Raw genomic sequence first — 12,229 nt, 5'->3', positions numbered from 1 at the left:
TGTTACTTTACAGAATGGGCTCTGCTGTAGGCTCTGTTACTGTACAGAATGGGCTCTGCTGTAGGCTGTTACTGTACAGAATGGGCTCTGCTGTAGGCTGATGTTACTGTACAGAATGGGCTCTGCTGTAGGCTGATGTTACTGTACAGAATGGGCTCTGCTGTAGGCTGATGTTACTGTACAGAATGGGCTCTGCTGTAGGCTGTTACTGTACAGAATGGGCTCTGCTGTAGGCTGATTTACTGTACAGAATGGGCTCTGCTGTAGGCTAAGTTTACTGTACAGAATGGGCTCTGCTGATAGGCTGATGTTACTGTATAGAATGGGCTCTGCTGTAGCTGTTACTGTACAGAATGGGCTCTGCTGTAGGCTATGTTTTACTGTACAGACTGGGCTCGCTGTAGGCTGATATTACTGTCAGAATGGGCTCTGCTGTAGAGCTAATTTACTGTACAGGAATGGGGCTCTGCTGGTAGGCTGATGTTACTGTACAGTTGGGCTCTGCTTTAGGCTGAGGTTTCATTGTACAGAATGGACTCTGCTGTAGGCTTGATTTACAGTTACAAGAATTGGGCTCTGCTGTAGGCTACTAAGAATGGGCTCTGGTAAGTGAGGGTTACTGTTCAGAATGGGCTCTGCTTGTAGGCTAGTTACTGAACAGAACGTGGCCTCTGCTGTAGGCTGATGTTTACTGTTACAGGAATGGGCTCTGCTGTAGGCTTTGATGTTACTGTACAGAATGGGCTCTGCTGTGGTTAGGGATGTTACTGTACAGAATGGGCTCTGCTGTTAGGACTGATGTTACTGTACAGAATGGGCTCTGCTGTAGGCTAATTTTACTGTACAGAATGGGCTCTGCGGTAGGCTGATGTACTGTACCAGAATTGGGCTCTGCTGTAGGCTGATGTTACTGTACAGAATGGGCTCTGCTGTAGGCTGATTACTGTACAGAATGGGCTCTGCTGTAGGCTGTTACTGTACAGAATGGGCTCTGCTGTAGGCTGATGTTACTGTACAGAATGGGCTCTGCTGTAGGCTGATGTTACTGTACAGAATGGGCTCTGCTGTAGGCTGATGTTACTGTACAGAATGGGCTCTGCTGTAGGCTAATGTTACTGTACAGAATGGGCTCTGCTGTAGGCTGATGTTACTGTACAGAATGGGCTCTGCTGTAGGCTGATGTTACTGTACAGAATGGGCTCTGCTGTAGGCTAATGTTACTGTACAGAATGGGCTCTGCTGTAGGCTGTTACTGTACAGAATGGGCTCTGCTGTAGGCTGATACTGTACAGAATGGGCTCTGCTGTAGGCTGATACTGTACAGAATGGGCTCTGCTGTAGGCTGATGTTACTGTACAGAATGGGCTCTGCTGTAGGCTGATGTTACTGTACAGAATGGGCTCTGCTGTAGGCTAATGTTACTGTACAGAATGGGCTCTGCTGTAGGCTGATGTTACTGTACAGAATGGGCTCTGCTGTAGGCTGATGTTACTGTACAGAATGGGCTCTGCTGTAGGCTGTTACTGTACAGAATGGGCTCTGCTGTAGGCTGTTACTGTACAGAATGGGCTCTGCTGTAGGCTGATGTTACTGTACAGAATGGGCTCTGCTGTAGGCTGATGTTACTGTACAGAATGGGCTCTGCTGTAGGCTGATGTTACTGTACAGAATGGGCTCTGCTGTAGGCTGATGTTACTGTACAGAATGGGCTCTGCTGTAGGCTGATGTTACTGTACAGAATGGGCTCTGCTGTAGGCTGATGTTACTGTACAGAATGGGCTCTGCTGTAGGCTAATGTTACTGTACAGAATGGGCTCTGCTGTAGGCTGTTACTGTACAGAATGGGCTCTGCTGTAGGCTGTTACTGTACAGAATGGGCTCTGCTGTAGGCTGTTACTGTACAGAATGGGCTCTGCTGTAGGCTGATGTTACTGTACAGAATGGGCTCTGCTGTAGGCTAATGTTACTGTACAGAATGGGCTCTGCTGTAGGCTGATGTTACTGTACAGAATGGGCTCTGCTGTAGGCTGTTACTGTACAGAATGGGCTCTGCTGTAGGCTGATGTTACTGTACAGAATGGGCTCTGCTGTAGGCTGTTACTGTACAGAATGGGCTCTGCTGTAGGCTGATGTTACTGTACAGAATGGGCTCTGCTGTAGGCTAATGTTACTGTACAGAATGGGCTCTGCTGTAGGCTGATGTTACTGTACAAAATGGGCTCTGCTGTAGGCTGATACTGTACAGAATGGGATCTGCTGTAGGCTGATGTTACTGTACAGAATGGGCTCTGCTGTAGGCTGATGTTACTGTACAGAATGGGCTCTGCTGTAGGCTGTTACTGTACAGAATGGGCTCTGCTGTAGGCTGTTACTGTACAGAATGGGCTCTGCTGTAGGCTGATGTTACTGTACAGAATGGGCTCTGCTGTAGGCTGATGTTACTGTACAGAATGGGCTCTGCTGTAGGCTAATGTTACTGTACAGAATGGGCTCTGCTGTAGGCTGTTACTGTACAGAATGGGCTCTGCTGTAGGCTGATGTTACTGTACAGAATGGGCTCTGCTGTAGGCTGATGTTACTGTACAGAATGGGCTCTGCTGTAGGCTGATGTTACTGTACAGAATGGGCTCTGCTGTAGGCTGATGTTACTGTACAGAATGGGCTCTGCTGTAGGCTAATGTTACTGTACAGAATGGGCTCTGCTGTAGGCTGTTACTGTACAGAATGGGCTCTGCTGTAGGCTGATGTTACTGTACAGAATGGGCTCTGCTGTAGGCTGATGTTACTGTACAGAATGGGCTCTGCTGTAGGCTGTTACTGTACAGAATGGGCTCTGCTGTAGCTCTGCTGTAGGCTGTTACTGTACAGAATGGGCTCTGCTGTAGGCTGTTACTGTACAGAATGGGCTCTGCTGTAGGCTGATGTTACTGTACAGAATGGGCTCTGCTGTAGGCTGATGTTACTGTACAGAATGGGCTCTGCTGTAGGCTGTTACTGTACAGAATGGGCTCTGCTGTAGGCTGATGTTACTGTACAGAATGGGCTCTGCTGTAGGCTGTTACTGTACAGAATGGGCTCTGCTGTAGGCTGATGTTACTGTACAGAATGGGCTCTGCTGTAGGCTAATGTTACTGTACAGAATGGGCTCTGCTGTAGGCTGATGTTACTGTACAGAATGGGCTCTGCTGTAGGCTGATGTTACTGTACAGAATGGGCTCTGCTGTAGGCTGATGTTACTGTACAGAATGGGCTCTGCTGTAGGCTGTTACTGTACAGAATGGGCTCTGCTGTAGGCTGTTACTGTACAGAATGGGCTCTGCTGTAGGCTGATGTTACTGTACAGAATGGGCTCTGCTGTAGGCTGATGTTACTGTACAGAATGGGCTCTGCTGTAGGCTGATGTTACTGTACAGAATGGGCTCTGCTGTAGGCTGATGTTACTGTACAGAATGGGCTCTGCTGTAGGCTGATGTTACTGTACAGAATGGGCTCTGCTGTAGGCTGTTACTGTACAGAATGGGCTCTGCTGTAGGCTGATGTTACTGTACAGAATGGGCTCTGCTGTAGGCTGATGTTACTGTACAGAATGGGCTCTGCTGTAGGCTGATACTGTACAGAATGGGCTCTGCTGTAGGCTGATGTTACTGTACAGAATGGGCTCTGCTGTAGGCTAATGTTACTGTACAGAATGGGCTCTGCTGTAGGCTGATGTTACTGTACAGAATGGGCTCTGCTGTAGGCTGAAACTGTACAGAATGGGCTCTGCTGTAGGCTGATGTTACTGTACAGAATGGGCTCTGCTGTAGGCTGTTACTGTACAGAATGGGCTCTGCTGTAGGCTGATGTTACTGTACAGAATGGGCTCTGCTGTAGGCTGATGTTACTGTACAGAATGGGCTCTGCTGTAGTTACTGTACAGAATGGGCTCTGCGTAGGTGAGTAACTGTTACAATGGCTCTCTGCGTAGGCTAATGTTACTGTACAGGACCCATGGGCACTGCTGTAGGCTGATGTTACTGTACAGAATGGGCTCTGCCTGTAGGCTGATATGTACACAGAATGCGCTCTGCTGTAGGCTGATGTTACTGTACAGAATGGGCTTCGCTGTAGCGCTGATGTTACTGTACAGAATGGGCTCTGCTGTAGGCTAATGTTTACTGTAACAGAATGGGCCTCTGCTGTAGGCTGATGTTACTGTCCAGATGGGCTCTGCTGTAGACCTTGATGTTTACTGTACAGAATGGGCTCTGCTGTAGGCTAATGTTACGGTACAGAATGGGCTCTGGCTGTAGGCTGTTACTGGTAGCCGGAATGGGCTCTGCTGTAGGCGATGTACTGTACAGACTGGCTCTGCTGTAGGCTGGATACTGTACAGAATGGGCTTGCCTGTAGGATGATGTTACTGTACAGAATGTGTTCTCTGTAGGCTAATGTTACTGTACAGAATGGACTCTGATGTAGGCTAATGTTACTGTACAGAATGGGCTCTGCTGTAGGCTGAAACTGTACAGAATGGGCTCTGCTGTAGGCTGATGTTACTGTACAGAATGGGCTCTGCTGTAGGCTGTTACTGTACAGAATGGGCTCTGCTGTAGGCTGATGTTACTGTACAAAATGGGCTCTGCTGTAGGCTAATGTTACTGTACAGAATGGGCACTGCTGTAGGCTGATGTTACTGTACAGAATGGGCTCTGCTGTAGGCTGATACTGTACAGAATGGGCTCTGCTGTAGGCTGATGTTACTGTACAGAATGGGCTCTGCTGTAGGCTGATGTTACTGTACAGAATGGGCTCTGCTGTAGGCTAATGTTACTGTACAGAAGGGGCTCTGCTGTAGGCTGTTACTGTACAGAATGGGGTCTGCTGTAGGCTGATGTTACTGTTCAGAATGGGCTCTGCTGTAGGCTGATGTTACTGTACAGAATGGGCTCTGCTGCAGACTGTTACTGTACAGAATGGGCTCTGCTGTAGGCTAATTTCATTGTACAGAATGGGCTCTGCTGTAGGCTGATGTTACTGTACAGAATTGGCTCTGCTGTAGGCTGATGTTACTGTACAGAATGGGCTCTGCTGTAGGCTGTTACTGTACAGAATGGGCTCTGCTGTAGGCTGTTACTGTACAGAATGGGCTCTGCTGTAGGCTGTTGTTACTGTACAGAATGGGCTCTGCTGTAGATGTTACTGTACAGAATGGGTTCTGCTGTAGGCTGTTACTGTACAGAATGGGCTCTGCTGTAGGCTGATGTTACTGTACAGAATGGGCTCTGCTGTAGGCTGATACTGTACAGAATGGGCTCTGCTGTAGGCTGATGTTACTGTACAGAATGGGCTCTGCTGTAGGCTGATACTGTACAGAATGCGCTCTGCTGTAGGCTGATGTTACTGTACAGAATGGGCTCTGCTGTAGGCTGATGTTACTGTACAGAATGGGCTCTGCTGTAGGCTAATGTTACTGTACAGAATGGGCTCTGCTGTAGGCTGATGTTACTGTACAGAATGGGCTCTGCTGTAGACTGATGTTACTGTACAGAATGGGCTCTGCTGTAGGCTAATGTTACTGTACAGAATGGGCTCTGCTGTAGGCTGTTACTGTAGAGAATGGGCTCTGCTGTAGGCTGATACTGTACAGAATTGGCTCTGCTGTAGGCTGATACTGTACAGAATGGGCTCTGCTGTAGGATGATGTTACTGTACAGAATGGGTTCTGCTGTAGGCTAATGTTACTGTACAGAATGGACTCTGATGTAGGCTAATGTTACTGTACAGAATGGGCTCTGCTGTAGGCTGAAACTGTACAGAATGGGCTCTGCTGTAGGCTGATGTTACTGTACAGAATGGGCTCTGCTGTAGGCTGTTACTGTACAGAATGGGCTCTGCTGTAGGCTGATGTTACTGTACAAAATGGGCTCTGCTGTAGGCTAATGTTACTGTACAGAATGGGCACTGCTGTAGGCTGATGTTACTGTACAGAATGGGCTCTGCTGTAGGCTGATACTGTACAGAATGGGCTCTGCTGTAGGCTGATGTTACTGTACAGAATGGGCTCTGCTGTAGGCTGATGTTACTGTACAGAATGGGCTCTGCTGTAGGCTAATGTTACTGTACAGAAGGGGCTCTGCTGTAGGCTGTTACTGTACAGAATGGGGTCTGCTGTAGGCTGATGTTACTGTTCAGAATGGGCTCTGCTGTAGGCTGATGTTACTGTACAGAATGGGCTCTGCTGCAGACTGTTACTGTACAGAATGGGCTCTGCTGTAGGCTAATTTCATTGTACAGAATGGGCTCTGCTGTAGGCTGATGTTACTGTACAGAATTGGCTCTGCTGTAGGCTGATGTTACTGTACAGAATGGGCTCTGCTGTAGGCTGTTACTGTACAGAATGGGCTCTGCTGTAGGCTGTTACTGTACAGAATGGGCTCTGCTGTAGGCTGTTGTTACTGTACAGAATGGGCTCTGCTGTAGATGTTACTGTACAGAATGGGTTCTGCTGTAGGCTGTTACTGTACAGAATGGGCTCTGCTGTAGGCTGATGTTACTGTACAGAATGGGCTCTGCTGTAGGCTGATACTGTACAGAATGGGCTCTGCTGTAGGCTGATGTTACTGTACAGAATGGGCTCTGCTGTAGGCTGATGTTACTGTACAGAATGGGCTCTGCTGTAGGCTAATGTTACTGTACAGAAGGGGCTCTGCTGTAGGCTGTTACTGTACAGAATGGGGTCTGCTGTAGGCTGATGTTACTGTTCAGAATGGGCTCTGCTGTAGGCTGATGTTACTGTACAGAATGGGCTCTGCTGCAGACTGTTACTGTACAGAATGGGCTCTGCTGTAGGCTAATTTCATTGTACAGAATGGGCTCTGCTGTAGGCTGATGTTACTGTACAGAATTGGCTCTGCTGTAGGCTGATGTTACTGTACAGAATGGGCTCTGCTGTAGGCTGTTACTGTACAGAATGGGCTCTGCTGTAGGCTGTTACTGTACAGAATGGGCTCTGCTGTAGGCTGTTGTTACTGTACAGAATGGGCTCTGCTGTAGATGTTACTGTACAGAATGGGTTCTGCTGTAGGCTGTTACTGTACAGAATGGGCTCTGCTGTAGGCTGATGTTACTGTACAGAATGAGCTCTGCTGTAGGCTGATGTTACTGTACAGAATGGGCTCTGCTGTAGGCTAATGTTACTGTACAGAATGGGCTCTGCTGTAGACTAATGTTACTGTACAGAATGGGGTCTGCTGTAGGCTGGTGTTACTGTACAGAATGGGCTCTGCTATAGGCTAATTTCATTGTACAGAATGGGCTCTGCTGTAGGCTGATGTTACTGTACAGAATGGGCTCTGCTGTAGACTAATGTTACTGTACAGAATGGGACCTGCTGTAGGCTGATGTTACTGTACAGAATGGGCTCTGCTGTAGGCTGATGTTACTGTACAGAATGGGCTCTGCTGTAGGCTGATGTTACTGTACAGAATGGGCTCTGCTGTAGGCTGATGTTACTGTATAGAATGGGCTCTGCTGTAGGCTGTTACTGTACAGAATGGGCTCTGCTGTAGGCTAATGTTACTGTACAGAATGGGCAGAATGGGCTCTGCTGTAGGCTAATGTTACTGTACAGAATGGGCTCTGCTGTAGGCTGATGTTACTGTACAGAATGGGCTCTGCTTTAGGCTAATTTCATTGTACAGAATGGGCTCTGCTGTAGGCTGATGTTACAGTACAGAATTGGCTCTGCTGTAGGCTGATGTTACTGTACAGAATGGGCTCTGCTGTAGGCTGTTACTGTACAGAATGGGCTCTGCTGTAGGCTGTTACTGTACAGAATGGGCTCTGCTGTAGGCTGATGTTACTGTTCAGAATGGGCTCTGCTGTAGGCTGATGTTACTGTACAGAATGGGCTCTGCTGTAGGCTGATGTTACTGTACAGAATGGGCTCTGCTGTAGGCTAATGTTACTGTACAGAATGGGCTCTGCTGTAGGCTGATGTTACTGTACAGAATGGGCTCTGCTGTAGACTGATGTTACTGTACAGAATGGGCTCTGCTGTAGGCTAATGTTACTGTACAGAATGGGCTCTGCTGTAGGCTGTTACTGTAGAGAATGGGCTCTGCTGTAGGCTGATACTGTACAGAATTGGCTCTGCTGTAGGCTGATACTGTACAGAATGGGCTCTGCTGTAGGATGATGTTACTGTACAGAATGGGTTCTGCTGTAGGCTAATGTTACTGTACAGAATGGACTCTGATGTAGGCTAATGTTACTGTACAGAATGGGCTCTGCTGTAGGCTGAAACTGTACAGAATGGGCTCTGCTGTAGGCTGATGTTACTGTACAGAATGGGCTCTGCTGTAGGCTGTTACTGTACAGAATGGGCTCTGCTGTAGGCTGATGTTACTGTACAAAATGGGCTCTGCTGTAGGCTAATGTTACTGTACAGAATGGGCACTGCTGTAGGCTGATGTTACTGTACAGAATGGGCTCTGCTGTAGGCTGATACTGTACAGAATGCGCTCTGCTGTAGGCTGATGTTACTGTACAGAATGGGCTCTGCTGTAGGCTGATGTTACTGTACAGAATGGGCTCTGCTGTAGGCTAATGTTACTGTACAGAATGGGCTCTGCTGTAGGCTGATGTTACTGTACAGAATGGGCTCTGCTGTAGACTGATGTTACTGTACAGAATGGGCTCTGCTGTAGGCTAATGTTACTGTACAGAATGGGCTCTGCTGTAGGCTGTTACTGTAGAGAATGGGCTCTGCTGTAGGCTGATACTGTACAGAATTGGCTCTGCTGTAGGCTGATACTGTACAGAATGGGCTCTGCTGTAGGATGATGTTACTGTACAGAATGGGTTCTGCTGTAGGCTAATGTTACTGTACAGAATGGACTCTGATGTAGGCTAATGTTACTGTACAGAATGGGCTCTGCTGTAGGCTGAAACTTTACAGAATGGGCTCTGCTGTAGGCTGATGTTACTGTACAGAATGGGCTCTGCTGTAGGCTGTTACTGTACAGAATGGGCTCTGCTGTAGGCTGATGTTACTGTACAAAATGGGCTCTGCTGTAGGCTAATGTTACTGTACAGAATGGGCACTGCTGTAGGCTGATGTTACTGTACAGAATGGGCTCTGCTGTAGGCTGATACTGTACAGAATGGGCTCTGCTGTAGGCTGATGTTACTGTACAGAATGGGCTCTGCTGTAGGCTGATGTTACTGTACAGAATGGGCTCTGCTGTAGGCTAATGTTACTGTACAGAAGGGGCTCTGCTGTAGGCTGTTACTGTACAGAATGGGGTCTGCTGTAGGCTGATGTTACTGTTCAGAATGGGCTCTGCTGTAGGCTGATGTTACTGTACAGAATGGGCTCTGCTGCAGACTGTTACTGTACAGAATGGGCTCTGCTGTAGGCTAATTTCATTGTACAGAATGGGCTCTGCTGTAGGCTGATGTTACTGTACAGAATTGGCTCTGCTGTAGGCTGATGTTACTGTACAGAATGGGCTCTGCTGTAGGCTGTTACTGTACAGAATGGGCTCTGCTGTAGGCTGTTACTGTACAGAATGGGCTCTGCTGTAGGCTGTTGTTACTGTACAGAATGGGCTCTGCTGTAGATGTTACTGTACAGAATGGGTTCTGCTGTAGGCTGTTACTGTACAGAATGGGCTCTGCTGTAGGCTGATGTTACTGTACAGAATGAGCTCTGCTGTAGGCTGATGTTACTGTACAGAATGGGCTCTGCTGTAGGCTAATGTTACTGTACAGAATGGGCTCTGCTGTAGACTAATGTTACTGTACAGAATGGGGTCTGCTGTAGGCTGGTGTTACTGTACAGAATGGGCTCTGCTATAGGCTAATTTCATTGTACAGAATGGGCTCTGCTGTAGGCTAATGTTACTGTACAGAATGGGCTCTGCTGTAGGCTGTTGTTACTGTACAGAATGGGATCTGCTGTAGATGTTACTGTACAGAATGGGTTCTGCTGTAGGCTGTTACTGTACAGAATGGGCTCTGCTGTAGGCTGATGTTACTGTACAGAATGAGCTCTGCTGTAGGCTGATGTTACTGTACAGAATGGGCTCTGCTGTAGGCTAATGTTACTGTACAGAATGGGATCTGCTGTAGGCTGATGTTACTGTACAGAATGGGCTCTGCTGTAGGCTGATGTTACTGAACAGAATGGGCTCTGCTGTAGGCTGATGTTACTGTACAGAATGGGCTCTGCTGTAGGCTGATGTTACTGTACAGAATGGGCTCTGCTGTAGACTAATGTTACTGTACAGAATGGGACCTGCTGTAGGCTGATGTTACTGTACAGAATGGGCTCTGCTGTAGGCTGATGTTACTGTACAGAATGGGCTCTGCTGTAGGCTGATGTTACTGTACAGAATGGGCTCTGCTGTAGGCTAATGTTACTGTATAGAATGGGCTCTGCTGTAGGCTGTTACTGTACAGAATGGGCTCTGCTGTAGGCTGATGTTACTGTACAGAATGGGCTCTGCTGTAGGCTGATGTTACTGTACAGAATGGGCTCTGCTGTAGGCTGATGTTACTGTACAGAATGGGCTCTGCTGTAGGCTAATGTTACTGTACAGAATGGGCTCTGCTGTAGGCTGTTACTGTACAGAATGGGCTCTGCTGTAGGCTGATGTTACTGTACAGAATGGGCTCTGCTGTAGGCTGATGTTACTGTACAGAATGGGCTCTGCTGTAGGCTAATGTTACTGTATAGAATGGGCTCTGCTGTAGGCTGTTACTGTACAGAATGGGCTCTGCTGTAGGCTGATGTTACTGTACAGAATGGGCTCTGCTGTAGGCTGATGTTACTGTACAGAATGGGCTCTGCTGTAGGCTGATGTTACTGTACAGAATGGGCTCTGCTGTAGGCTAATGTTACTGTACAGAATGGGCTCTGCTGTAGGCTGTTACTGTACAGAATGGGCTCTGCTGTAGGCTGATGTTACTGTACAGAATGGGCTCTGCTGTAGGCTGATGTTACTGTACAGAATGGGCTCTGCTGTAGGCTGTTACTGTACCGAATGGGCTCTGCTGTAGGCTGATATTACTGTACAGAACATGGATCGACATTTGAGTCAGCACATCAAACAGCAGTTCAATAACAAAGCCGTTTTCTGTTGCAGTCCACAAAAACCATATTGACCAACTAACTGGCAATACTACGTCAATACTATCCTTTACGTTAAACCATTCATTTATTAAGCATATCACAATCATATATGCGGTTGGAAAATACAAATATACGCAATGCCATGGAATGTAACAATCTGTTTTTTTTCCCTGGCGAATAACAATTATTGCCGCATAATCTTTGATAAACAGCAATCTATAATACAACTCAAACGCGCCCTTACCAGTATATCAGCTTGTTGTTATTTAGAATAACAGGAGTCTTGTCTGAGGCGCAGTTGATGCACCACATTGTTGCTAACGAACCCACGTCGGTCCTGGTGCGTAAAACCGTTATTCCTTCCTGTCATTAATTTGGCTCGATATCCGCTCCTGGAGAGACGCGCTCCGGGGAATCGTTCTCATACGCATGCTTCTGTTATTTCAGGTAGAGAGCATTGTTAAGAGAGAAGAGGAGAAATGTCGAGGGTCCTCAGCTCTATCTTCTCCTTTTACACGGACCTCAATCTCTTCATCTAGCCCCACCTCTAATTCTCCATCTATCCCCAACTCTAATTCTTAATCTCCCTCTTCCCTCTCCTCCCTCATTGCGTTCACTCTCCAACGCGGCAGTTTTATCTCTCTCTGGTCGCTTCGGGCTGCTATCTGCTAGAGCGGAGCAGCGTGACACAGCAGTCACGGCAACAACACGACTACAGCTAGTCTGATTGGGTGAACAATTTCTCCAGTCCACACGCGCAGCAAGTGAGGGTGCATTCTTTCTATACAATCCAAGTGATTTTTATCCTTCTTCCATTTTATAGATAAAAAGACAAAGACAAATATTATAATCAAATCAAATCAAAATGTATTTGTCACATGCAATGAACACAACAGGTGTTACTATGACCATACTATGAAATGCTTACTTACAAGCCCTTAAACCAACAATGCAGTTTTAAGAGAAATGACTGTTAAGAAAATATTTATTAAAACATACATACGTTTAAAAATATATATATATATATATAAAAAATTAAAAACAATAACAAGGCTCTATACAGGGTGTTACGGTACAGAGTCAATGTGGAGGCTCTATACAGGGTGTTAC

General features: G+C 47.1%; 1 protein-coding gene across 3 annotated transcripts in view; it reads right to left on the bottom strand.

The window, feature by feature from the left end:
• LOC109880848 (IQ motif and SEC7 domain-containing protein 1-like) overlaps positions 1 to 11,806 on the bottom strand; it is a 252,028-nt gene extending 240,222 nt beyond the window's left edge. For all 3 annotated transcript variants that reach the window (XR_004205192.1, XR_004205193.1, XM_031803650.1), the window contains exon 1: positions 11,364 to 11,806. Coding sequence is in view for 1 of the 3 variants with exons in the window: in XM_031803650.1 (XP_031659510.1) it covers positions 11,364 to 11,431 (68 nt within the window). In the remaining 2 variants the exon portion in view is untranslated. The remainder of the gene's footprint in view (positions 1 to 11,363) is intronic.
• Between the last annotated feature and the right edge of the window lie 423 nt (positions 11,807 to 12,229).

This window comes from Oncorhynchus kisutch, linkage group LG24, assembly GCF_002021735.2.
Source record: "Oncorhynchus kisutch isolate 150728-3 linkage group LG24, Okis_V2, whole genome shotgun sequence".
In the NCBI taxonomy this organism is placed as follows: domain Eukaryota; kingdom Metazoa; phylum Chordata; class Actinopteri; order Salmoniformes; family Salmonidae; genus Oncorhynchus; species Oncorhynchus kisutch.
This window is presented reverse-complemented; position numbering and strand designations above follow the sequence as displayed.